General features: G+C 36.2%; 1 protein-coding gene across 1 annotated transcript in view; it reads left to right on the forward strand.

Annotated features, from left to right (window-relative positions):
- gpc6a (glypican 6a) overlaps positions 1 to 26,596 on the forward strand; it is a 139,702-nt gene that overhangs the window by 17,075 nt on the left and 96,031 nt on the right. Inside the window, exon 3 of the mRNA XM_055045110.1 lies at positions 11,036 to 11,194. Within this exon, the coding sequence (XP_054901085.1) occupies positions 11,036 to 11,194 (159 nt within the window). The remainder of the gene's footprint in view (positions 1 to 11,035; positions 11,195 to 26,596) is intronic.

Here is a 26,596-nt window from a genome sequence, read left to right on the forward strand (position 1 = left end):
TAAAGAAGAAGCCGTTTATGGATTACACCTAATTTTACAGACAAATGCATACTAACTGGCTGCACCTATTGTCCTAGAGAATCATTTTTAAGTTGCTTTTAAAGCGAAGAGTGCTGCTGACATGGTATTTTCTTGACTATGACTTGCAGAGAGATGTTGCATTAAAAAACAGTGGCATTATATTAATTAATGTGTAATGGATTTTTTAATTCATCACTTGGTGATATACATATAATCGTCATAATCTGGATGTTGTCAACATGGTTTATGATTTCGTAAATGTGTATTTAACTTCACACTGAAATTATGCTTTTCTTCATGTACATTGCTCAAGCATTTTCTCACTTTTGGTAGTTTTCATACGCAAATTAATTTATTTATCCTATTTTTTCCTTTTAAAGTTTTTAAATATGTTTAGAAGAGAAATGATGTCCCTTGTCTCCAGATTACAAGAATCTTACAGATTTAAATATATAATTTGGAATATTAGTCTCATCATGCAAACATTTTGTCCCTGTGAGAAGATTATAGAAGTTGTATTTTTTTTTTTTTTAATCTTTTAATAAAACAGTACATAGTATTCATGAGCTCTTCATCATTCAGCAGTGTTTAATTTATTTGAGGGCATGATTAAGCTCCTTTTTCACTCTCTAATCTAGGTCACGTCAGCTGAATGAAAGGAGCCTTAAATGTGTTTGAGCCCAAACAAAGAGAGGACAGTTATGGCCCAGATGTGGGAGACGGCCTCAGCTCTGCCCGAGTCAATAGATCTCAAAGATAGAGGTGTCAACCTTTAAAAGGAACATGCCGCTCAGGCAGACTTCTGGCAATTACTGCTCAGTGTGCTGAACTTGACTCAAACCATTTAGTATAAAGAGAGGGCAGAGGAGGGGAAAAAAACTACCTGCTCTGTCACAGGTTATCATTGGGAGAATTTTTTTACTTTTCAACTAGTTGAGCTCTGCTTGTTCTGAATAGGCATCATTATCCTGTAGGTAGTATATTCTGAAGTACTAAAAGAAGATGCCAGGAATCTTTCAAAGAATAAATGAAGCTGATATTTTCTGATTTGTGTTTTGGATTATCAGAACTGCTAGATTACTGAACAGTATAAATGTTCATTCATCTCTTCTGCTAGCTAGAGGTTATGGTCCAGCACACAGTTGACTTGCTCGACCACCAATACAGTTAGGGCCAGAAATATTTGGACAGTGACACAGGTTTTGTTATTTTAGCTGTTGACAAAAATATGTTCAGAAATACAATTTATATATATGGGCTGAAAGTGCACACTCCCAGCTGCAATATGAGAGTTTCCACATCCAAATCGGAGAAAGGGTTTAGGAATCATAGCTCTGTAATGCAGAGCCTCCTCTTTTTCAAGGGACCAAAAGTAATTGGACAATGGACTCCAAAGGCTGCAAGTAACTCAAAAGGCCTTTCCCTCGTTAACCTGTAATCAAGTAAGTAGTTAAAAGGTCTGGGGTTGTTTCCAGGTGTGTGGTTTTGCATTTGGAAGCTGTTGCTGTGACCAGACAACATGCGGTCAAAGGAGCTCTCAATTGAGGTGAAGCAGAACATCCTGAGGCTGAAAAAAAGGAAAAAATCCATCAGAGAGATAGCAGACATGCTTGGAGTAGCAAAATCAACAGTCGGGTACATTCTGAGGAAAAAGGAATTGACTGGTGAGCTTGGGAACTCAAAAAGGCCTGGGCGTCCACGGAAGACAACAGTGGTGGATGATCGCCGCATACTTTCTTTGGTGAAGAAGGACCCGTTCACAACATCAACTGAGGTCCAGAACACTCTCAGAGAAGTAGGTGTATCTGTCTCTAAGTCAACAGTAAAGAGAAGACTCCATGAAAGCAAATACAAAGGGTTCACATGTAGATGCAAACCATTCATCAATTCCAAAAATAGACAGGCCAGAGTTAAATTTGCCCAAAAACACCTCAAGAAGCCAGCCCAGTTCTGGAAAAGTATTCTATGGACAGATGAGACAAAGATCAACCTGTACCAGAATGATGGGAAGAAAAAAGTTTGGAGAAGAAAGGGAACGGCACATGATCCAAGGCACACCCACATCCTCTGTAAAACATGGTGGAGGCAACGTGATGGCATGGGCATGCATGGCTTTCAATGGCACTGGGTCACTTGTGTTTATTGATGACATAACAGCAGACAAGAGTAGCCGGATGAATTCTGAAGTGTACCGGGATATACTGTCAGCCCAGATTCAGCCAAATGCTGCAAAGTTGATCGGACGGTGCTTCACAGTACAGATGGATAATGACCCCAAGCATACAGCCAAAGCTACCCAGGAGTTCATGAGAGCAAAAAGGTGGAATATTCTGCAATGGCCAAGTCAATCACCAGATCTTAACCCAATTGAGCATGCATTTCACTTGCTCAAATCCAGACTTCAGACGGAAAGACCCACTAACAAGCAAGACCTGAAGGCTGCGGCTGTAAAGGCCTGGCAAAGCATTAAGAAGGAGGAAACCCAGCGTTTGGTGATGTCCATGGGTTCCAGACTTAAGGCAGTGATTGCCTCCAAAGGATTCGCAACAAAATATTGAGAAAAAACTTTTTTGTTTGGGTTATGTTTATATGTCCAATTACTTTTGAGCTCCTAAAATGTGGAGTGTTTGTAAACAAATGTGTACAATTCCTACATTTTCTATCACATATTTTTGTTCAACCCTTTAAATTAAACGTTACAATCTGCACTTGAATTCTGTTATAGAGGTTTCATTTCAAATCCAATGCAGTGGCGTGCAGAGCCCAACTCACAAATATTGTGTTACTGTCCAAATATTTCTGGCCCTAACTGTATCTCCAGCAGAGGCCATTTCTGTGGACATTTTGACCCCTGTGGTACTTTGACAAAATCCAAAATGAGCAGCGATGATTGTTCACTGCAGGCAAAATTCACCTTTTTCATTTTAATCCTATAGCTTAGACATGCTGTGATGTGGGAGTTTTGTTTGCTAGTTCACGAGAAAAGAGAATGGTCAGATTTCCTACTAATTGAAAAGATGACTTAATTTATCGTTTGGTCTTTCTTGCACCTCAGGGAAGGAGAAAAAGCATTGCTAGAAAAACAACGACGACATCTAGATCAAGGTTTTATTATTTAACCTCCATAAGCAGATTCAGACTGACTTGAAGAGACTTAACAGCATACAAAAGCATTTTCCTGAACAATTCAATAGTAATTTTTTTGTTTTCATCTTAGGAATGATTGACAATGCTAAGCTAGTTAATTAGACAGCTAACATTCTGATTATTCACTATTTTCATGCAGTGCCCTCTGTGTTTTGCTGTCTCTGCATCAAAACAGTCAGTGACACCAGTTATTATGATTCATCTTAAAACTAACATTTTCAAAAAAACTGTTGTTTGGTAAATGTATGGTCTTCTGACATTGAAAAAATGTTTGTTTAACGCATCTAACTGATCAAACACTGAAAAATTGTTTTAATAATCTTAACGGCTAGCAGGTTTCCAACTACCCCGTTCCAAACCCTTCGCATGTGTTTGCTGGAAAATCATTCTTGTTTAGGCATTCAAAGTGAACCCTAGATATTTAGACCCAATGACTTCAAAGTAAATTAAATCATGGCAATCATAGGAGAACAGGGACCAGTAAACTCTACTGGTGAATTGAAATGTCAAGAACCTACGTCTGTTTTAGGTGTGCAGCCTCATCTGAAGGCAATGAGTTGCTGTACTTGTTAGAGCTTTGTGGGAACAGGGTTGTAAGTCCTTTGAAAAAGCAATATTCCAGAGGCCATTCTGAATGAGGCCAGTGCAGTAAGGTGGTGGTAGATCAATGATAATAAATATGATTCATACAACAGCGTATCTCCTAAGTGCAGAGCTTTGGTCTGCTCTCGTGCAGGAAAAAAAAAAAAAGAAAAACAATAATGTGCATCAGTAGATGATGCAACATAAAAACAAAGCAGGTTTTCAACCAAAATGTTCTGTGTGCTGTTTGGGCTTGACTTTTATAGACTCCAGTTTGTTTGTTTTTTTGTTGGGTTTTTTTGGTAGTTTTTGTATGTTTCTTTGTTTTGCTTGTTTTATTCAAGGAAACAAATTTGAAATGAATAGTTTTGCACAGTCTGCAGTGAGGCAATTCTTTTACAACATTTCAAAATTGCTTTATATATTTTCAGTATGGACGAGGGAGGCAGTTTTTCCTTTTGACTTCAAGATCTGCTAACTTGTTTTGGCAAGAAGCTCTTGTGAGACTGTCCTTACTTCATAAATGCTGGCAAGAGTGGTTAAAAGTTGTACCAGATGGCGAAGCCCATATGCAGTTTGCCCTTTGGCCAGGTAGACTAATGAATGCTTTGGGGAGTTATTCTGGCACTGGACCCTCAATGGGCAGATAACGCCGTCATTTCCCTCAGCTGCTATGAAATGTTGTCTGGCTTTCACATTTCCCTGTAACATATGCTTATAGTAATAGAGATGAAATTGAAATAAAAAAAGAACTGTTCACTTTTGAGAATGCTGTTGTAGAGTTCAATATGTTTATATTATTGTGGACCCCTGTGAGAGTCTTCTGGTTAACCTTGGATATTTTTTCCTCCTGCTGCTACTAAGGTACTAATAATTCTGCTTCTTTGCGTCTTCTGAATATGTTGTCCTTAAGGAGCATGATACATGCAGACGCTTGTACAAATAATCGAAGCAGAGGTTCTTGGAGCTCGTGCTTTGTGAAAACTGTGGAGATAACTCTAAAGTATTACCTGTGTCTGACCTTCACAGTCTGGCTATAGCTCATAAAACCTGTCTGCAAAAAGTAAGTCAGATAATTTAAGTAGATGAACTGCATAATATCTTGTGTTGTAATTGAAATAAGTTCAGCAAAAGTTAAAGGACGATGAAACATGCCCAATAGTGTGGTGGTTAGAACTGTCTCTTCACAGGCCGAAAGGAGTAAATGTGAGACTGCATGGCTGTCAGTCTCTGCTGTGATTGACCGCCAACCTGCTCAAGGTGTATTGTGCCTCTCATCCAGAGACAGCTGGGAGTTTGTCTGAAATATTGTCGACCTAATAGATCTGAGAAGTATTACATCAAGTGTTTCAATCCAAGAAATCTATGTCAGACTTAAATCAAGTTGTCATGAGTGACCCTGAATAACTATGCAAACTTTTTCTTCCATTTTTGCATTTATCAAAAGAGAAAACGATGCCTTTTGAAGACAGGAAATTGAATTGCCATGCTGTGTGTCACTTCAAAGCAAGTTTCACCATATGATCTATTTTACCTCTCTGACAAAAAGATGTTAATAAATATGGATTATCTTAAAATGAATGACATTTTAGTTTTTTGTTGTTGTTTTTTTCTTATTTTCTCCAGATTTTAAATGGTTACACATGTCATGATTTGTATGGCTTACAGTGAACTTAATTTTGTTTAATCTTATGATTCTGTTCATATTGTTTGTATTGTATAGTACATAACTCCACATTTATTTTGTGCTTCTGGAGAAATCAGAGAAAGATCCTGTATTGTTCTAAAACACAGCACCACCTAACAATGTGGAGAGCATTAAAATTAAGACGTACAGTACTAGTACCCCCCCCCCCCACACACACACACACACACAATTATACAGAATCGTTTTACATTTAAAAAATGAATCTCATTATTTCTTTCCTTACACAATTAAAAGAAAACAACATTGATATCTGCACATCTAAATGAAACAAAAACAACTGAGTATTGGTCACTTTAGTATTTGGTGTCTCTGGTGACACAAAATAAAGACCTATCGCTATTTTGTTGTAAATAGATTAAAAAACTTTGAACTACTATGAAATGACAAAGCAGTTAGAAAAAAATTACAGATTATCCCATCACAAAATCAGAATTCATACGTAATCACATATTTAAATCTAAACTTAAAGAAAGGAATACAGACATGGGAGAGTGGTGGCTTGCATGGCACTTTAACATGACAAATTAAATTTTGTACTTCTTATAATTGTACTTCATCCATTGTCTATACCCACTTATCCCTACAGGGTCATGGGGCAGACCTGGTGTCTCTCTGCTGCGGTTATTGGGTTAGAGGAGAGTATGCCCTGGATGGTTGCCAGTCCATCACAGAAACATGCTGGACAAACAGCTCTGCACACAGACTCTAATACCTAAGGGGAGTGTAAAGAGACCAATTAACCCAAGAGTCATATTTTTTGACTGTGGAAGTACTCAAAAAGAATCCACATGTTCACAGGTGGAACATGCAAATGCCTTGCATATGAATCCCAGACCGGTATTCAAACCAAAGACCTTTGTTCTGCAAGGCAACAGTGTATAAAATATGTATTTTAGTTTTAACTATTGTGATTTCTAATGTTCTTGCGTTGCTGTTTAACTGGGAACTCAGTCCTACTCATTTTACTGTTAAGAGTTTCAGCAAAACCTATCTGCCGAGACCGTTAATATTTCTGCAGCCAAGTTTTTTAAAATGCTGCTGGAAATAGCAAGAATCGTAAGATTGTCTTTTTCCTGCCCATTAGACACAAGCTTTAAAACAAAGAATCAATCACTGAAACTTATGTCTTTATTGTCAGGAAATATGATGCCAAAGGGAACGGATGCCCAAAACCCTGCATAAATTTCAGCATACGTATAAGGTTTTAGCACTCTAATCTCTGAATCATCATACTGGTTGTTAAATATTAACTTTCACCAAATATAACCAACTCCATTTGTAAACTAATTAGGTTTTATGTTTTAAATATATATTGCAAACGAAATAAACAATTGCAAAACATTTAATGACATTTTTCATCAGGGGAGGAATTATATTTGCACGACTGATTGTGTTTGTCATGCAGCCATGCTTCACCATGTTGTCTCTGACAAATCAACTGGACTTTGAGATGACAAACTGGTCAATGACTTTACATAATTACATTTCTTTTCAGTCATTACTGGGAGCATATTGTATGTGATGATCAGGGGGAGCCAAGAACATCTGTACTTTATAGAAACTGACAAAACAGATGATTGCGTCTGCAACCTAAAACGTGTTTCTAATTTTTGTTTGATTGGAATGCATTTAAGCTAATGACACAACATTTCATTGAAATATCTTCCAAGAACATTAGCATTTATCCTAAATTATCTCCCAGTCTATAATTGCGTACATTTAAATCCCTGATCAGCTCATTCAGAAAGCTGAGCAGCAGTGCGCTCTGCTCTGGCATATGAGCTCAGTACAGCTGCAAGGACAGAATGCCACATTAGTAAGATGGAGCAAGTTGGATTTAATTGTGCAATTCCACATTGTTTGCATAATTATTTGTTTATAAATCTGATGATCATTTACGTAAACAATGTCTTACGGATTTTTGCATGGCTGTGTGTGGTGACCCATGAATTTTGATTATGTCAGTAGGTTAATGAATTATGAATGTGGGTGGATGTGTCAGACCTTGAGATTAAAACATGTGTTGTTTAATGTCCAAAGTAAAACAGTTTTATGTCTTTCAAAAAAAATCAGCAGTCATTTTTTTTATTAACTACATTTGCACATGTTTTTCACCCAGGCTTTTAAGAAAACCCTTTGGGTACAAGAGATAGATCCTACTATCTGTTGAGTTTTTTCAATGCAGTATTGTCTTTTGAAAACTGAAAGAAAACAGTTATGCAAAAGATGTCTTGAAACTGTGCAGAATGTTGCATGGCTTCATATTTTTCTTTCCTGTGTACAGTAGTGAAGTAAAACAGGGGAGATACCGTTTGAGACATCACCTTATCCAGTTTTACATTTGTTGTGTTTATAAAAAGCAAACCTTACAACCCAAAGACAAATTATTCAAAATGTGCTGCAAAATGTCATGTGAATTTACTATTACTCTTATTCGTGGTTTAGATTGGCATTTGGATTTATGACAAAAGAGGCAGAAATGGAGACAAACATAAAGAGGGATTAACATGCAACCATCCCATTTAAAACACCTTATAAATGCAGCTCATGCTTGTGGCTACTACTCACAAAGGCTTGTTGTCGGTTGGTTTTAGTGACAGAGGAAGGGTGAAGTCAAATTAAGTGTTTATATGAAATCAAAACTGAGAGGTGAATAGAGAGGTGTGCAGCCCATGAAAGCTAAAAGCACTACCAATTCCCTTCCCCTGTCTTTTACACTTAAGGACAGGTCTGCCTTTTATTGATTTTCCTTCTTTTGCCAGTCTTCAGTAGCCAACAGTGGTATTCCAACAACTTAAGCCAATTTTATTGCTTTGCAGGAAACCTAAAATTGAAAGCAACTTGCAGTCCTTCAAACTCACAGGGTCTAAACTATAGCACAAAGCTGTAGTTTTCCCTCAGTTATCCATCATTATGACTCTAAAGCATAGACCTACTGTTGAGCCAAGCTCCCTCCTATTTGGACAGATACACATTCTGACTCTGTCAAGCATGCTGTACACCTGGAATGAACAGTTTTCTTTAATATTGTGCTTATACAATCCTTTTAATTGTCTAAGGAAAGTTAAAGATGAATTAATTACCCCATTCTTTGTAGGCAATGTAGTATGAATTATAATCTTTGATCAGTGATACTTCATAAACATAATTTCTCAAGTAAATGACAGAAAAAGAGTGCATGATTTTTGACTGCTAAATCTGTGAATAAGGTGATAATGAGTAAATATGAAGCTACCGTATGTTTCCCATGCATCATTGCAGCATTTCACAAAGCATCAGGGGGTTTTTTGTCTGTATTTTTTTCTTTGTTTTTTTTTTTGTAGGCATTTTAACACAATGATGAATGTCTATGTTGAAATATTTTCACACAGTGAAGCGCTACATTTTGGTTGTTACGTATAAGAGTGGGAAAATGCATTTGCATTAATTGAACCACATTGTCAATTAGCAACAATGTCAAAAATTGACAGTTGCAAATCAGCTTTTTTAGGTTTTATGAAGCTTTGCTAGAAGGCTATGGTAGCACTCTGGAGGAAAGTGTTTATGTTGAACTGTTGATGGTTCAACATAACTCATTACTGGAGTTTGGTGCCTCTCTTAGGTCTGATTATGGATTAGGTACATTAGAGAGTGCCTGCACGTACATCCCTCATCTTCCCTGTTTCATTATCCATATAGAGCTGCTTCATCCATGACTTACTGTACAAGAATGCAAAGCACCTAAGTGCATGCCATTTAAAGCAATGGTTTACTGTTGAAGGATTTCTTTAAAAAGTCCCATTCTCACTGTCCTCCATGCCAATTCCCCAGTGGACCAGTGGCACTCGTTTCATCTCTCTTTTCATTTCTTAATAGGTGGATGTGGAAAAACTCAAACCTTTCATGTGGCTTCTAGCCAGACTTTTTCATTTAATCCCTAATGATGCCTGAGTTTCTCAGTGCCAGAGTGTGTGCAACATGCAGGGAAATAGCATGTTAGGTAATTCTTTATGCATCTGAAAAGAGTCAAAGATGCAGTACAATTATTTTCCAAAGAATCTGCTTAATGGATGCTCTCTTTCTAAACAATGTCAGTCATTTTTTTAATAGTAGGTTGTTGCTTTGTTCTCTGGTTTTTCCACCTCAAACAAACTAAGAAAGAAAAAAAAAGGAAATCTAATTTTAAGCAGTTAGTGGCCCATGGATATAACTTAGATGCAACTTAAAATTACAGTATGTTTTCTTTTCTTTTTTTTTCACTATTGGTAGTAATGATTTCAAAGCCAGACTTTCATTTATAAGTTATTCTCTTGTGGGTTTGACTTTGTTTATTGTTTTGTGTAATTATATTTCTTGTATTTAATCTTTTCAGCTTCTGAGTTTCTTATGGATAGTTATTTAAGTCATTTCTTTTCTATGTCCCAGTTACTTCCTGTTTTTAGTATTTCTGTATTGCCTAACTTTTAGTCTCTGGTTACTGTTGTGTCATTCTTTCTATTTGATCCCCTATGACTTTGCTCTCTGGTTTTTCTCTTTGCTAATTAGCTTTCTTATTCCTGAGTGTAAAGTCTTCTTTGGTTTTTCAGAAAATGTTGATTCATCTGCTCAACTACTAGTATGTTCTCTAGTCATCTTCCCTTGTTCTGTTTTATTTAGGATTTTGTTAATTTAATGTGCTTAAAGTAAAGAAGCACATTAACTTAACATGTTTAATTTAATTTAAGTTTTTTAATTTATTAAAACTGAGTTTTAATAAATAAAACTTAGTTTTCTGTTTTTGTACATTCCCAACTTTTTAATCCTCTAACAAATTTAGAATGTTTTTTTTTAGATCAATGTAAAATTCAACTCTGGTCACTTTTAAAAGAGAACAGACGGCAAATTCCTGCTTTGTTGTCAGCAGTCTCATTTGAACTATTTTCAACAAATAAATTATCTCCATGTTATCAATTAAACACCATTTGTAACTATCTGATTTCTGTTTATCACTTTTTTTTTTTTTTTACCAAATATTTCACACCACAGGTGGTGCTTTAGTTCTGTATAGGGTTTGCAGAAATATGACTTCAAACAAATGCTAACATTGTTTGGTATCTGATGGATGAGTAAAGAGGCAATTGTTACTTGTCATGACAAAATATGTTAGTGATTTGTTTATAGCTTGTTATGCTGGCCCCTAGTGAACAGAAATCCTCTAATGTAACCATTATCCAAGATTGCTTGGCTGATGTCATAGTTTGAAGCCATGCCAGGCTCCATCTTGCTGCATGCCTTACGGCTAATTTGTTATTCTGGTCTGCATACATAAGACTGACCTGACTTGACTCGGCTCTAAAAACAGTATTTTCTATCTCCTGTAACGGTGATGTGATAAAGATGTTGTATGGGGAATAGGCACTGGTATATAAAAGTTACTTTCTGTCTCACCAATAAACATTATCTTTTCCATTTGTTACAATCTGGCTGTCTTTGATAGTTTCAGAGACGAGAGTCCTTAAAATCACAGGAGACTTTTGATGAAAGACTTAGCGCAGCCTTATGAAAAATCCAAATCCTGTGGCATTGCAAAATGATTCTCCGTGTCTCTGTCTCGTTCAGGTGAGCACCTCCGTGTCTGTCCCAAGGGTTACACCTGCTGCACATCCGAGATGGAGGACAAACTCAGCCAGCAGAGCAAGCAGGAATTTGAGACTATAGTTGAAGACAGCAGCCACAACATGAGAACAACATTCACCTCCAGACATAAAAAGTTTGACGGTAAGTCAAGACATTTTCATTTACTTAGCATCTAAAATTCATGAAAGACGATTCAACTTCCCTTGTACTTTATAACTATAAGCCAGGGTAATCTACATATCTGATATATTTTAAAGTTATTTATTCTTACATTGATCTTTTTTGTATCTTTTGTGCTGTAAGGTATTTAAAACTTTTCAACAAACATGATTTTATGATGCACCAATAGAGAGGCAAATACAAAAAATGGACAGCATTGATTAACCTGTCTTAAAATAGCCAATATAAATATATCCACACTTCAACAGTGCAAGTGAGTGAAAATTATTTTTCTCATGTTAGGCTAGGATTCCGAACCAAAGGTGTCTGTAAAAAAAGAAAACCAGAAAATTGTCGCCAAGTTTAATAAAAGTCGAATCTGGAGTCAATGAGTTGAGATGGATGCTGGGTGAAAAAAAAAATCGAAGGTTACCAGCTGATAAATGGATTTGAGTGAGTGTCTCTCACCAGTCAGAGTGTATGAGTGGAATATCAGTGTAGCCCGAACCAGTGTGTACTTCAATCCAGGAGATTGTGGGAGAATAAGTAGGGTGGTCAGGCAGATTAGCAGGCAGCCAGGCAGAGAGATGAGGCTTAGTGTGAGGCTCCTGGTAATCACTGGACATTGCCATGCAGTGACTGGGCATACAGAGACCATAGACCCAAAACCTACAGTCAGTGGAGGACTCATTAAAAATTATAAAGATAATTTCTAAGCAAACAAACCAAACTAAATCCCAGAGTATTTGTATTGCTACTGTAACATTAGCAAAATCTAGAAATGCTAAACATGCTAAAACAAAAACTAAAGGCTTGAGACTAAATTTGCTTTTCTTGAGCTGACTCAGCACTTGCCAAGTCACCATTGATGGTTTAACATATCTGTAATTATGATCTCCAAAAAGCCCAGCTGTCTGTGATCTTTTCATGCATGTTTGTGAGCGATCTATAGTCTTTCTGGAGTTCTTAGTGGGGCAAGAGGTTGACTGTTTACCTGTTCAACACAGAGACAAAGAGGACATATAACCATGCTGACACACACTTACACAATATCCAGTTCCATAAATTCATGTTCTTTTGTTTACCTGTATTGTATTGCAGTACGCCTGAAAGCCACATTCACCTCAAAATACATTCATGACATGATTTGTGTTGGTGTTACATCATGCTGCCTGAACCTTCCTACAGCTATGAATTTAAGGGCAAATGTTTCACAGTTTTAGTAACCGTATATGTACTTCATTCTAAATATTCTCGTTGAAACTCCAATATTTAGATTATTGTCACTATAAAGATGTCATCCTTGCAAATAGAGAAAGCTAGCTTTAGTTATGTATAAGCTTTACTGATACTGATTTCTTATACAAAGTTTCCTTGACTGTTTAAACCTTTTTGAAATAGTTTGACATACATTGTGTATGTCAAAAATAATGGAACATTTTGGAAGTTAAACCTTCAGTACAATATTGATATTGCTTATCAACACATTTAAGGCATAAGTAATCTATTATACAAAAAAAGATCTTCTTCCATATATGATCAAATCATTACTTCTCTTAACATCACGTGCTTTCTTATTGCATTAAGCTTATCCACCTCATGGGGTTTGAATCATCGCTTATAAATTTTACATGCCCCCATTTCTGTCCAAAGTTATTTATAGTCCCCTATTATGAAAACCTTAACTTACTTTTTGATTACTGGCTGCTTCCCCTGAAGGCCTGTGGGTTCTGATGCATTATTGAGTAATCTTGAATCCATAAATGACTGTTGCACACTAGAATTAAGGCTTGGATATGAGCGTCCAATCATCTGGCTGAGGTCTCTTTTACCCCATCGTTAAGCATGCCTTTTGCTCAACCAAGGACCCTGAAGATTTCTATTACATAAATACCACATATAGGGCAGGGAAATAAAAAATATATATAAATGCACTCAGCAGTCATTTGACTGATAATTTTTGGCTTAGCCTCAACAAACTCCTGATGTTATTCTCTTAAAATATATCTGCTTGCTGAAGTGTCTTGGAGAGTAACCTAAATTACATTTAAATAATATGCTTAATATTTTGTGCGTGTGCATGCGTGCACAAATCTGTGTAGGTTTTATTGATCAATAGGCACTGAAAAAGCAGCAAACGCAATGAATTAACATGAATAAGAAAGAGGCTTTCTTCCTTTACTGAAAACTTCTATGTTGGAGGTGCAAGGCTTTTGTCTGACAGTGACTACATACAGCCTCTTGTAGGCTGTACATACAGCCTCTTGTAGGCTGTATGTAGAAAAAAAAACATAGTAGCCAGCTGAGAGCTTAGATTGAAGCAGCTATGTCAACATTACAGGACGACTGAAAGTGCACTGATTTCGATATGGTCAAGGTAGCAACATGAATTAGCACGACTGCATATTTTCTGTGGCAGCATGCATCCTGAAGTGCATGGAGTACATCCATCATCTCAGAGAAAGCCTGAGATAAAAAGCAGCTGCATGCTGTGCTGAAAGCAAAAGATGTTCCTTTTAGGTCTGAGGAGATGACTCAGAACATGTACAGAGCTGACATAAAACATGCTATCAGAGTGGCAAAACAGTGTTTTTACATTTTATGCTGCACAAGGAAAGACCACCTCTTGTTCCTGTCTTTTTGGAAATGCATCTTACAGAATTTACAGAAAAGAGATTCTTTGCTAGCTGGCCTCTCTGATTGGAGTCTCAAAGCATAGTTTATGAGTATTGCACTTAAAAACAGTTGGGCTCAACTTTCTCCTAATCAGGACATTTCACAAAAAGATTTCTGGATCAGAGCTCTCCAAATCATCAGGGAACCCACTTAACCATGGGAATTTCTTTTTGCTTCTCTATGATAAGATGCTTTACAGCATCCAGATCAAAGCAAGCACATTCTGTGACAATCGCTTGCTTCTCCAGCTTGAGCCCAAAACCTCGTCCTCAGGAATTAATTTACCAGTGTGTATTTCTTGGTCTCCCATTTTTGATGACACTGCTTTGGAGACGTTTAGTTGTGCAATATAAACGAGCATAAATAGCGATTCAACATTGCAAGAAGTTTACCTTTTTTGACGCTGAAAACAAAAATATGAACCCGTCTTGCTTGTTTAAAAACCATGCGAGGTCTCAGTGTAGCGTCAATTATCTAACACTTTCAAGTGCTACTTGAACGATTGATTTATTTGCTTGCTAAGGTAAGCAAAGTGTTCTCAAAACCAAGAAAGGATTACATAATACACTTGTCCATGAATTCTTCTCATCACACTTTACCCTAAAAATGTTTTAACCTAAAGACAAAAATATTGCTGACCCTATAACTAATACACTCTTCTTCTGCTCATTATGACACCAACATAAATGTAATTACTGTCACACTGACATAACCACTTTCTTTAAGTGATTAGCTAAACTGCTCAGAGTTGAAAGTAGATGTTACCAAATATATACTTTCCTTCTTTTACAGTTTGATATTATATCAGAAAAAGTGATTGCTTTTTTATTACTTTCTTTAATGTCAGTCATTTTCATACATTTCCTCATTATTATTATATTTTTGTTGTTCTTAAGACACTGCCACTAGTTAAGTGGTATGATTGTCCATTTGTCCAATAGGAAGAAGCTTTGACATCTTGGTTGAGGCCCTAGGCTGGATTTTCCCTGTGGTTTTTACATTTGTGTTTTGATCAAACAGATAAACATGGCACCTTCAGGCAAGGAAGTTCATGATTGTCCTCCTGATTTCAAATATGAAGTAGTGTGTTTGAGGTGTTCCCTCAGGTATCTAGTATTCAAAGCTCACAAAGTCATCAATTTTAGCATTCAGTCTATTGAAATAACTTTGGTAATCCAAAGTGTATTAAAACAAGTTTAGTTGGATTTAATGTTCAATGAAAAAAAAGAAAGTGTACATTTTGATAAACTATGAGCAAACATCTGGATTCAACTGTGTGAGTTGTCATTGCCTTGAGAATCATAAATATGCTCAGTAAAGTCAGAACTTAGAACAAAGCCAAAAGAAGAAGGTAATAATGTTGCTATTCCAAAACAACTAAATTTTTACATTTTTATAGAAGTTTGAAAACGCTCCAATTTCTCAAAGAATAGTTGACCTCTGAATGTTCTGTAAGCTTTCTTGACTAATGGTCCACTCTGTGGCCCAGGAATGTGTTCCACCAGTGATCACCAGTGGGAAATTTAATGCTTCCATACTAATGCCAAAAATAACAAGACAGTGAAAATGGCAGATTGCAAAATCAAAGACAACAAGCCTGTTTTTGAGGAATGAATATTAGCAAGATTATAATGAGGAGGAAATATTGGTTGGACAAAATGAGCCAAGTCTATAAACTGCTCTTTGCAGGAAAAGGACAGACACTATGCACACATTTGCTAAAAAAAATCTTCATAATTTAAATGGTACACCCATGCAAAATATGAGATATAAAAATAGTATTTGCTTGTACTATTAATTTTCTTTTCAATTTTCTGGTAAATTGTTCACTTATGGTCTGTATAAAGTGGAAATGCAATGCTTTGGTCTGAATTCCTGCGACAGACTGGTGACCTGTCCAGGGTGTATCCCACCTCTCGCCCGGAACGCAGCTGGAGTGTCAGGCACCAGCACCTCCCGACCCCGTTAGGGAGAAGGGTGCTCAGAAAATGGATGGATGGATGGATGGATGGTCTGAATTCCTTTTTGTTGTAGCTCCACAAACCCCTTGTTTGCCCTGTTTTACAGAAACTGGTTTTCTGCATTTTTTAAAAATGTGAATAAGACATTTCGCGCCTGCCCTCTTCCAGATTGCACAGCGTTTCACTCCACCTTGCTTGGCCGTTTCTGTAGTTTGATAGTAGCAATGTAGTCACCTACTGGCAGAGAAACTTTTAATTCCCAAGTTTATTAAATATGTCAACAACAGAAGACTTGTCTATCCAACCTTACATGTCAGAGCCAGTTTGACCCAGAATGTGGAAAAAATAATGAAAAAAAATTAAATCAATTGAATTGTTATGAGCAAAGCTATTTTCATATTTCCAAGTTGGCATGCAATTTTATGCCACCATGCTGCCAGCTCTCAAGATGTTAAAATATAGTAAATTGTAGGTAAAGTGTGAAAAGTACAAATTTGAATTGCATTAAAATCTCTGCCAAGAGAGTTTAACAAGATGAGTAATGCGTCAGTTCTTAAGCCACAAAAATGTCAAACATATTTGAAAATGTATATTAATGTTATCTATATCCATTTTAGCAATTCGCTGCACGCCACTTTTTGGTTGTACCCTCTTTGGGGCTACAAACTCATGCATGGTTTGTACAAAATATCTAGTAACAGACAGCTCTGTTTTGTACGACATGGTGAATTAACCAGTGGCTCCATTATTTCTCTGGTTGGTAGCATTATTGTTAATCACTAACATAAAAGATTAATATACAAGCAATGCACAAGGGTTAGGTTCAACATCACCTAACCCTAACACTAAACTTACAATCTGTTAATTGTAGGTTTTGATGTTTTAGGGACACAGAAATTTGGACAAATGTGAATATTCACAGAATCTAAAATGTCAAAATGTTACATTTTATCCAATCGGTGTCTGAAAACTATTGATTGACAATTGGAAGTTTAATGTGTAAAATATATATATATATATATATATATATATTATATATTATATATATATATATATATATATATATATATATATATATATATATATATATATGTTTGAAGCAACTGCATCTCTTCTATCACATTTGCATTTGTTTGCTCTTCTTGAATGATGGATGCTCATTAAGTCCGGTTTGGTCAGCGAGTTTTCTTTTTCCTCTCTAGACTTCAGCGAGAGATTAGTGTGCATGGTTGGGTGACTAAAGTCTGAGTTGAACAGCTGTCTTGGTTGACAGAGTTCTTTGATCATGTCTCCATGGAGCCCAACACTGAGAGCTGCAGTGTCCCCCATTCCCTTCAACAATCACTTATTTACACCAGATCCAACCCAAGACCAACTCAAAACACAACACCCCATTCTCTCTAATCTGTCTTTCTTGCTGTTCTGAGGCTCCTATTCATCTACATGAGCCTGGAAACATTGTGGAAAAAAAAAGAACAACGCTCACTTCTCCAGTTGGTCTGCACAATGTTTTGTGTTCTGTTTGACATGAAAACAAAATGTTTCAGGACTCTTAAGTGGATCTAAAAGATTTATTTTTCAACAGACAGAGCCAGAATTATGGCATGTTTCTTGATTAAAGTCAAGTGTGCTAAGTATCACTTGTGCATATATTAAAAGTAAAGTGGAACCTAAAATAATTAACTTTTCATAATCAACACATTGGACCTCTGCATGATACTGTGACCTCTTTAAAGATGTGGAGAAACAAAGCTTTGATGAGAAAACAGAGAGCGATGAATCACAGTCAGCGCTGCACTTCAGAATCAACCTCATTATGCATGAGAGGGGAAGACGGAGAACAGGGGACCAGAGTGTTGATACTTATTTCAATTGGTGAATATTGGTGAATTGGTTTTCCAGCCATTTTTCTCTGGAAATTTCACTGTTTCTGTACTTAATATTTATATGGTCTGTTTAAGTCTAAGATTAAGGCTGTCTGAGTAAACTACAACAGCTCATTCAAACATAAGTCAATATTGTTGATACATTTTAGTTGCAATGCAGTACATCTGTATCAGCTTTAAATGAGGAAACAAAACATTAAATATTATCGTAATTAAGTTTTTAAATCAAATGCACCTTTTGATGAGAGTTTGTAATATGTATAAACACGATTTTTGCTGGAACGACAAAATGTTTTGACATATTTACCACTTTCCCATGATGATGAAAGTCTGGATTAAATACACTGATACAGTCTTTCATTCTTACTCATATGACTCACTTTTAAGGTTTTGTCAGAGCAAAGCAGCTTTTAAGTTGCTTTCATTTAATATTGAATGAGGGCAAGAGTAGTTTTTCATGAGATCCGTCACATTTATGGTAACAGATATTTTTCTGGCTAATAAAGAACAAACACAACAAAAAATATATTCTGACTTTTAAAAACAAAATATTCAAAATATATTCAATGTTCTGACAGGCCAGTCCTGTTTATGTTCTTGTTACAAAATCTCTTCTAATCTGCCAACTTCCCAAGGCATCACAAAGTCTTAATTCTTTACATTGATTATTCAAGTTTGATGTTCATTGAAGTACCACATGAAATTTGAAGATTTCATAGCAGATGTCAGATAGTTACTTCAAAAGATGATCTCCAAGGTCCTCATAACAGTATACTCACCGCTCTTCAGCACTGAACTTAAAAACAGGATCCATCACCAGTGGTTTTGTAATTACATTCATTGTGATCCAAAAGAAGAGTGAATAATTGTTCAACCTACAACTTTAGGAGTTCATCATTAATATCCAAAAATGGACAAATTACATCTGTTTTCTGTGTGTGAGAGTGATAGATGGAACACATTTAATTACTCCACCGAAGCCCCACTGTTGCAGACTGAGCCCATGCTTTTGTGGACTGATCTGTAATTCCCATTATCTTTTGTGCATAATATAATAGCGGGATTATTAATTCATAGTATGAATAAATTGAATAAGGAGGTTGCATTTGATGCACAGAGCAAGATGTGATGAGTTTTGGCCCCATTTAGAGAGTGCACTTTGGAAGTTTGCCTCCTGTGGCCAGCTGGGTTTTAAATTGGAAATCCAGTGAGTGTACTTGCTAAAACAAGTTTCAAAACATTTGGTTTGTGTAGAATTTATTCAAGAGTTCTTTTTTAGTAGTATTGTATTTTTTAGAGTAATGCTTTCAAGTGTTTCTCTTATCTTGCCAAGCATTTTTGTTGTTGCTGTTGTTGTTGTAAGGATAATTTATTTGTTGAATATTGAAGTAAGTGGAAAGCTTGTGGAACACTATTCTTTTTAAAAACCAGTCATTGCAAAATCATCAAATCAGATTTTGTTCTGAACAATATTCAAATCAACCAGTAAACTCAACTGCCCAATTAATTACAAATTATTAATTTACATATTTACTCAAATGCATTTAATACTTGGTAGAAAGGACTTGGGCTTTTTCTGTATGGAAAAACTAGTGTGAATTGCTCAATTGTGTATTTCACACAAACGCTTTGAAGGTTTTAAAGGGCCTCTTCTATGCAGTCTGATTTTTTTTAAACCAATTGATTATTTCCATTTGGGATGGAAAACATGTTTAGCTGGATGAACAATCCAGCATTGTTTCCTCTACAGATTCTGATCAAGAACATCTGAGTACATTTTCTCACTTATCCTGTTTTAATTATATAAAAAGTGTCAGTGCCATATGCTCCAAAGGAGCTAAACACTGTAATGTACTTGCCTCAAAGCTTTCATGTTGGGAGTGTTTCAGAGGTGATGAAATTTGACATTATTCTTCAAAACATAGCGTGCAATGTGAGTGCATTACTTATGGTTTTCCAGACAATAGTTCTCCCTACTTAACCCAGATGTTTCTAAAAATAACTTTCTAAGTTACTAATATCTGGTGTGAATGTAAAGATAACAACCTGAGTAGAAATATATTAAATGAGAAAATTATGTTTTAAATAGTTCTTTTCTTTACATAATGATATTCAGAATAAAATAATGCAGAGGATGCGTTATTATTAAAACAAGATACATTTTTCACTTCGCTATGCACTATAAAATATCCTAGACCTTTGGTATGCATAAAACCGTTAAAAGAGAAGAATATGAAAAAATGCAGAGACTGTGGCCATGACATTTTGGCTTGCAGCAGTATACTTCCAAGCACAGGACATATTATAGAGGACGTGGCACAGATGTACGACACACAAAGGACACTGCAGGACTTGATAACCTTCTGATGGTACAAGACCTTCATTACACAAGAGATGACACTAAATTATACAGAGGCCAGGGCGCTGATGAGGACAGGGCACTGACACCATTGATTTAACCCCTGCAGATGAAACCTCTTTGACAGTTGCATGTCCATCACTAATGAAATCCAAAACCATGTGGACACACAGTTCCTGGAAGAGTTCATAAATAAATAACCTCTGTTTTGGTGTCCCTGTGTTATGCTAAGTGAATGTCGGGAAGACTGCAATCCTCTGAGGGCTCGCGAAAGGGGTCTCGCCAACAGTGCTAGGAGAGTTGGTGGCAGGCTCCATCATCTGGCACAGACTACAGCTTGGTGTCACTTCTGTACTTCAGGATGGATGGCTCTGCATGGCCTGAATGCTGTTAACTCTGTCCCACTGGTGAGCCTCAAGGAGAGGCTGTGAGAAGCATGTCCCTCCACAAGCTGCTGTAGCAAAAATGAGTAGGAAATCCACTGGCATGGTGCAGTATGATTCTTCTTTTTCATGTATTTATTGAATTTAAACTTTGTGTCAGATATTGAAACACACACTCTGAAAACTCAGTTACAAAAAATCCCATCCTCTGGATATTGAGTTTGCTCGGCCTACAGCTGAGATCACACTGTCGGTGGAGACAGATGAAAAATATTGTCCTCTCCTGCAAAGGTGCTGATATGCTTCCCTCGTACATCGGCAACGTTTCTTCTCCTTTTGGTTTCCATGCATCATTTAAAAATGACTGAAGATGGTGACCGTGAGGTTGGCATAATTTTAGTTTAGGATTCACTTGAGATATGACACTGAGTAATTGGCATGTCAAGCCTTTCGAACAAATGCGGGAAGGGTAAGTTCACTTTAGGAGTGCAGAAAGGAAAGCAGCGATGGTCTTGCATTGCTGATTAAACTTCCCAAATCTTCCTATTAAACATTTTACTGAAATGTGTTTTTGGCTGTAAGCATGACTCTTTTTGACATTTCCTCATGGTTCATGTTCATGCCATCTAGTTCTGCTTAAAACATAAATTCAAGACAGGTTTTTGTAAAAATTGGCATGACATGCTTTTAAATATTGAAAATGGATTTTTCTACAATATTCATTTCACAAATTATATATATATATATATATATATATATATATATATATATATATATATATATATATTTTTTTTTTTTTTTTTTTTTTTTTTTTTTCCAAAGAAAATTAGTGGAAATAGGTCTACCCATTAATTTCACATTTCTCTATAAAGCAGACAGAAAATATTCTTTTCTGGAAAACCAAAATAATTTTTGTAAGCACAGTAGCATAAGTAAGATAACTTAATTTTGTTTTGAAATTATCCCAATTGATTTGTTAGAGGTCACTTTGATAGACATTAATGTAGTCACCATTATGATACAATTAATAGATAGCTATCAGATTAACTTTTACCAGGAGACTAAGCACATTCATGTCGGAGCTGTTTGAGGCGTGTTAACTGTAAATACAAACAAAAATGCTGCCATTTACTCCTTTTATTAGTGTTACTATTGAAAACATATACAGTGAAACTGTTGTAACATTACCATGACAAACATTTGTCCATTTCTATATGCTAAGGAACCTCAGAAGGGACAACATTAATAATTTTCTAAAGTAATTACATTTAAGGAGATATTTTCATCCATGAAGTAATAGTCGTCCTAAACTTTGAGTCCAAGTTGAGTCTAGAGTCTGTAATCTTTATCAAGTGAAGCAGGAGAAATGTGGGAGTGATAAAAATGTTTGACATTATTTATAACTTCTTTTTTCCAAAATCAGCAGACAGATTACTTGTCCACAAGCAAAATGTGCCAGGTTTTTAACCAGTGAGCGAAGAGAAAAACACAGAGAGCAGTTCTGTGCTAAAAAGTGTATTTTTCGTGTGAGTTCTCTCAAATATTTGTGGGATTGTCGGTCTAGTTGCCTCATTAAATTTCATTTTGAACAATTCTCATGCTTGTAGTCGTGCACTCCATTATGTCATACATAAAAATGTCTAAGATCACATATTGTGAGTGAAATATCCTCACACAGCTGAAACTTGCTTGGATGAACTATGATTGACCAGAGCTTTGTAGTGACCAGCCATTGCTGTGCCCTTAGCCTTCCTTGGACAACAGTGTCATTTTGGAAATCATAGTGACAAAGGCAGAAGTAGTGACAAGGGCAGACATGAACAATGCACTTTTTATCCTTCTGAGAACCTCTCTGTTCTCTGTTAGGTGCGGAAACGCTCCACAGGATGGATTAGTCTGACAAAGCTCTGCATGGGAGCTTTCATGCAGAGAGGCACTCCAACAGCCAGGTTGAGACAAAGCTGCTTATCCACAGGGTCATAGTAATGTAATGGTGTGTGCAGCCAATTTGCTTCTTGCTATTCAGAGGCTGTGAGTATCATCCAAGAGAGGAAATCACTTAGAATTCCTCCACCTAGCTAATTGACTTTTTCAGTACTTTCCAAAGCTGAACTCGGTGTCAGATCATGGAGGAGGCCCTGAGCAAAAGCAGATTTGTCTTTAAAGTGGAATTAATATAACTCATATAAATCCAGGTAATCTACCACCTGATTAAAAAAAATATATATCTGGAACAAAGAATTCTGTTGAACAGATACTTCCCAAGAAATCTCTACTCAAAACAAAATGTTGAAAAGCAAAGGGTGAGATAAGATCTTCTTCTTAAGCACTCGATGCCTCCTTCCAGTAGGGCATGTCTACATATCATGGGCAGCATTCAAATGAGATTCTCACCAGATTTTCAGCTCCTCTTAACTAACTCATTTTGAAGTAGAGAAGCCACAACAACTCTCTAAGCTCATTCAGATCTGCTAAGTTTTATCCAGAGGTGAAATAGGAGTACAAACAGTGCTTAACTTTTTTCTAAGACTGGGCCACTATGCGGATGCAAACAAGCAGATACTAACAGTGATCTTCAATGTATTATGATGATTACTCATCATAATATTACTCAGTCATCATAATACAGTATATGCAGCATGACTACCACCCTCTTTCCTGCACTGACAAGTGTGTTGAGGCTTCCCTGAAGGAGAAGAAACTGGGTTCGGGGCTCAACTAGATTATTAAACTTGCTAGTATCCATGAGGATTGTGCTCAAGTATGAAGTTTCAACCATCTGTGGACAGAGTGCCCACACGATGCCTGAGTATGTGGGGGCCTTTAGGGTGACAAGCTCTGTCATTTGGCTTCTCTGCATCAAAAAAGGAGTCAGTTCAGATGGTTGAGGGATTTGATCGGGATGCCTCTTGGACACTTTCTCCCCTCTGGGTAAGACCCAGCACTTGTTATGTCCCGTCTTACTTGGGAATGCCTTGGGAAACCCCTGCAATGAGCAGAGGGAAGGAGAGTTTAGACTCCCAGACCCCAATCTGGGGTTAGCAGAAGACGATGAAGACAGAAAAAATAAATATTTTAAAATAAATATTCAATCAGATTTTTGTCTTCTCAACTTCAGGGCAAAGTATTTAATCCCCTGGTGTTCTTAAAGCTATTTAACATGCCTATGTTTTAATTTTATTTCCCAGCCTCATTTATTGTCATAATTGTGTGTGGAAACAAAGAGGTCATACGAACTAAATGCCACTTGGTGATTATGTGCAGTTTTATTTCTGCTTGATCTTAAACTTAGCTCTAATTTTTAACTATAATACCAACACCGCATAGCCACTTGAAGGACATGCTTCTGTCAATTCTCTGGATACAGAGATGGCCATGCAGACGTTTTCAATGGAGTTGTTGACATTTTCTTCATTTACTGCTGTAGCCTTAACCTTTTTTTTGTTGTAATAGTGGTGTTGTTCAATAGGCTCATGGCAGTTAGATCTTTCTTTCATCTTTAAGTGTAAGCTACTTAACTTTAGACTTTTCATGGTCAGTTGTGTGAATGGTGAAATTTTCAGCGTTTGATGAACGTGTGTCAGCAACTGCGATTATTTAGGGAAGATGCATATTATCAAAGATACTCCATTTACTTCTAGTATCTCTCGATACTTGATTAAATTAATCTTTTGCTTCACACACTGCAGGGGTCCAGAACCACAAAGAGCAAACTATGCCTAGCATTACTGAGTCACTACCATTCATCATCATAGGCATTATGTTCTTTTTTGCGTATGTCTTATTCTTCCTCCTCCAAACATAATGCTGAACGATTTGCAATACAAGTTCCCGTTTTGAGTCATTTGTCCACAGAACAGCTTACCAAAATCACACAGAATTATTTATATGATTTTCAGAAAATTGCAACACAATTTTATTGTGCTTTTGGCTCATGGTGTTGTAACACTTGGGAATATGGTATGTAGCCTATAAGTGTTTAGCATGTGACTTACTGTGCAACCTGACTTTCTAGTGCCTGCTGTGACAAAGTCTTGCTGCGGGTCTTTTTCATTTAGTGGAGAGTTCTGTGCTACCTGCCTTTTCAGGAATCTGACAGCAGGTTTTGATAGCTTGCTTTTTCTGCTACTTTCAGGCAACACACCCGCAGTTCCCTTAAAATGTCTGCTAGACAAACAAGATATCCATGTACTCCACTCATAAGCTGGACTGCACTGATATTATGCATAGTCATTTTTACTTTTTTCATCTACCTATTGCATTTTTCTATGTCCATTTATAGAGTTTTGTATGCTAGATAAGAGATTCTGAGCATCATCAACCAAGAGCTGAGGAACTCCCCTTATTAATATTAAACATCGATCTTAAATTTCTCCTGGCATCATGATTCTGCCCCTCAGCATTTATTTCAAAACCGAAATATGCACACTGTGTCTCATTAAACTTGAAGTACGACCTTGTGCTACAAAACATCATCCATTTTAAGCAGCTAAACCCATGTGTGAAAGAGTACTCTGACATTTTTTTTTTTTTCCTGAAACTCTTCAAGCCTCATTAACTATGAAAACAAGCCAACTAGCTGCTGGGAATGTTTTGTAGCATTTGCTTAAGCCAAGTTAAAGCCCTGTAACATGAAGGGATACAAAGTCACTGCTGGAGCGAAAAGACAATCACAGAGGCAGAGAATCAAATAAAAGTTTAATATTTTATTTGCTGCCTCAAAGTAGTAGTGGTTGAAGTCAATTAGTATTTTACAAGTGACTTTATAGATAAATAAATTATGTTTTAAGAATGTTATACTCTTAATTTTATATTTTCTTGAACTTCAAAGGTACAGTTCAAACGTGAGATTGTTACCAATAATTAAATGATATAGCCTCTTTATGCATCATGTATCACATATGTTAATCACACACAGTAATATTTTAACCAATATAGATTAGTTAATCCAAGCATTAGGTAGATTTTTGTTTTGACATGTGCAGTGGATTGGAAAAACAAAAAAGTAAAAAAAAAAGAAAAAAAATTAAGACTAATTCAAAAATAGGTTTGATTTTATTTGAATTGAATTAGAGTTCAGTTTTATGTTTTTGGACAGTATTTCTGCTATATTACAATTTTGATAATGTTTTCTAATTTTCTGCATTATTATATTAATGTAAAAGCAGGCAAAACTTTTGCTGAGTATTCAGGATTACTCTGAACTTACACATGTTATAATATAACTAACCCGTTATATCCAGTTTTAGGATTTATACTGGATCTGTTTACTTTTTAAGCTCTGAGAGTTACTGATATGATTGTAAATGGTATTTTTTGACCATTCTTGTGTGTTATTTAAAACAAACATCACAGCTATCACAAAAAAAAATGAGAGTGCAGGTGATCACAAAACAACACATTATTGATAACACCTTTTCAAGATGGAATGATCATAGCAATTGTAAGCTACAAGTTTTTTACACACGCTTTCCAGAATTCTCTCAGATAAATTATAATCTTCATACTTGTGACCAATGTAAAAAGAAAGACAATGCAAGACTAGTTTATATAGAAGTATTTGCATTGTAACAAAAACAAGCATTGTTGCGCTCCATGTTCATCTCTAAACTTCTTAGATCAACAATTACAAACCCAAAGTCTACTTTTTTCTTCCTCTCAGTTGTTGTATTGAAGTATTTTTGATTCGTTCTCCTTCATTATCTCCGAGGCCCTGTGCACAGATTGGTTAGGAGATATAAAAAGTGTGTTCTACGGTGAAGGGAATGAGAAATGCGTCTGCATGGATGAGATGTAATGCACAAGAAAAATGAAACTCACCAAAGGTTAAGCAGGCCAAAGAAATGTCATCAAAATGCCACTTAAACATGATTTGGCCTTTTGGAGTCTTTCATCAGATCAAACTTTGTGCCAGCGGTCTGCTTTGAATATGACTCAAAATTCAGCTTGGTCCTCTGAAAAGGTCGATCAAGATCTCCTTTTAAAACAGACCTGAACTTAAATATAAATCTGAATAAACTTCAAGAATATAAAAAAAATAATAATTTGAAACATGCATTTCACAATGAAACCTTCAAACATTAAATCATTTTTGTGTAATGTGAATAAAATTGGACTAA

Source organism: Poeciliopsis prolifica, unplaced genomic scaffold (genome assembly GCF_027474105.1).
Source record: "Poeciliopsis prolifica strain line A6 unplaced genomic scaffold, Auburn_PproV2 SCAFFOLD021, whole genome shotgun sequence".
NCBI classification, from domain to species: domain Eukaryota; kingdom Metazoa; phylum Chordata; class Actinopteri; order Cyprinodontiformes; family Poeciliidae; genus Poeciliopsis; species Poeciliopsis prolifica.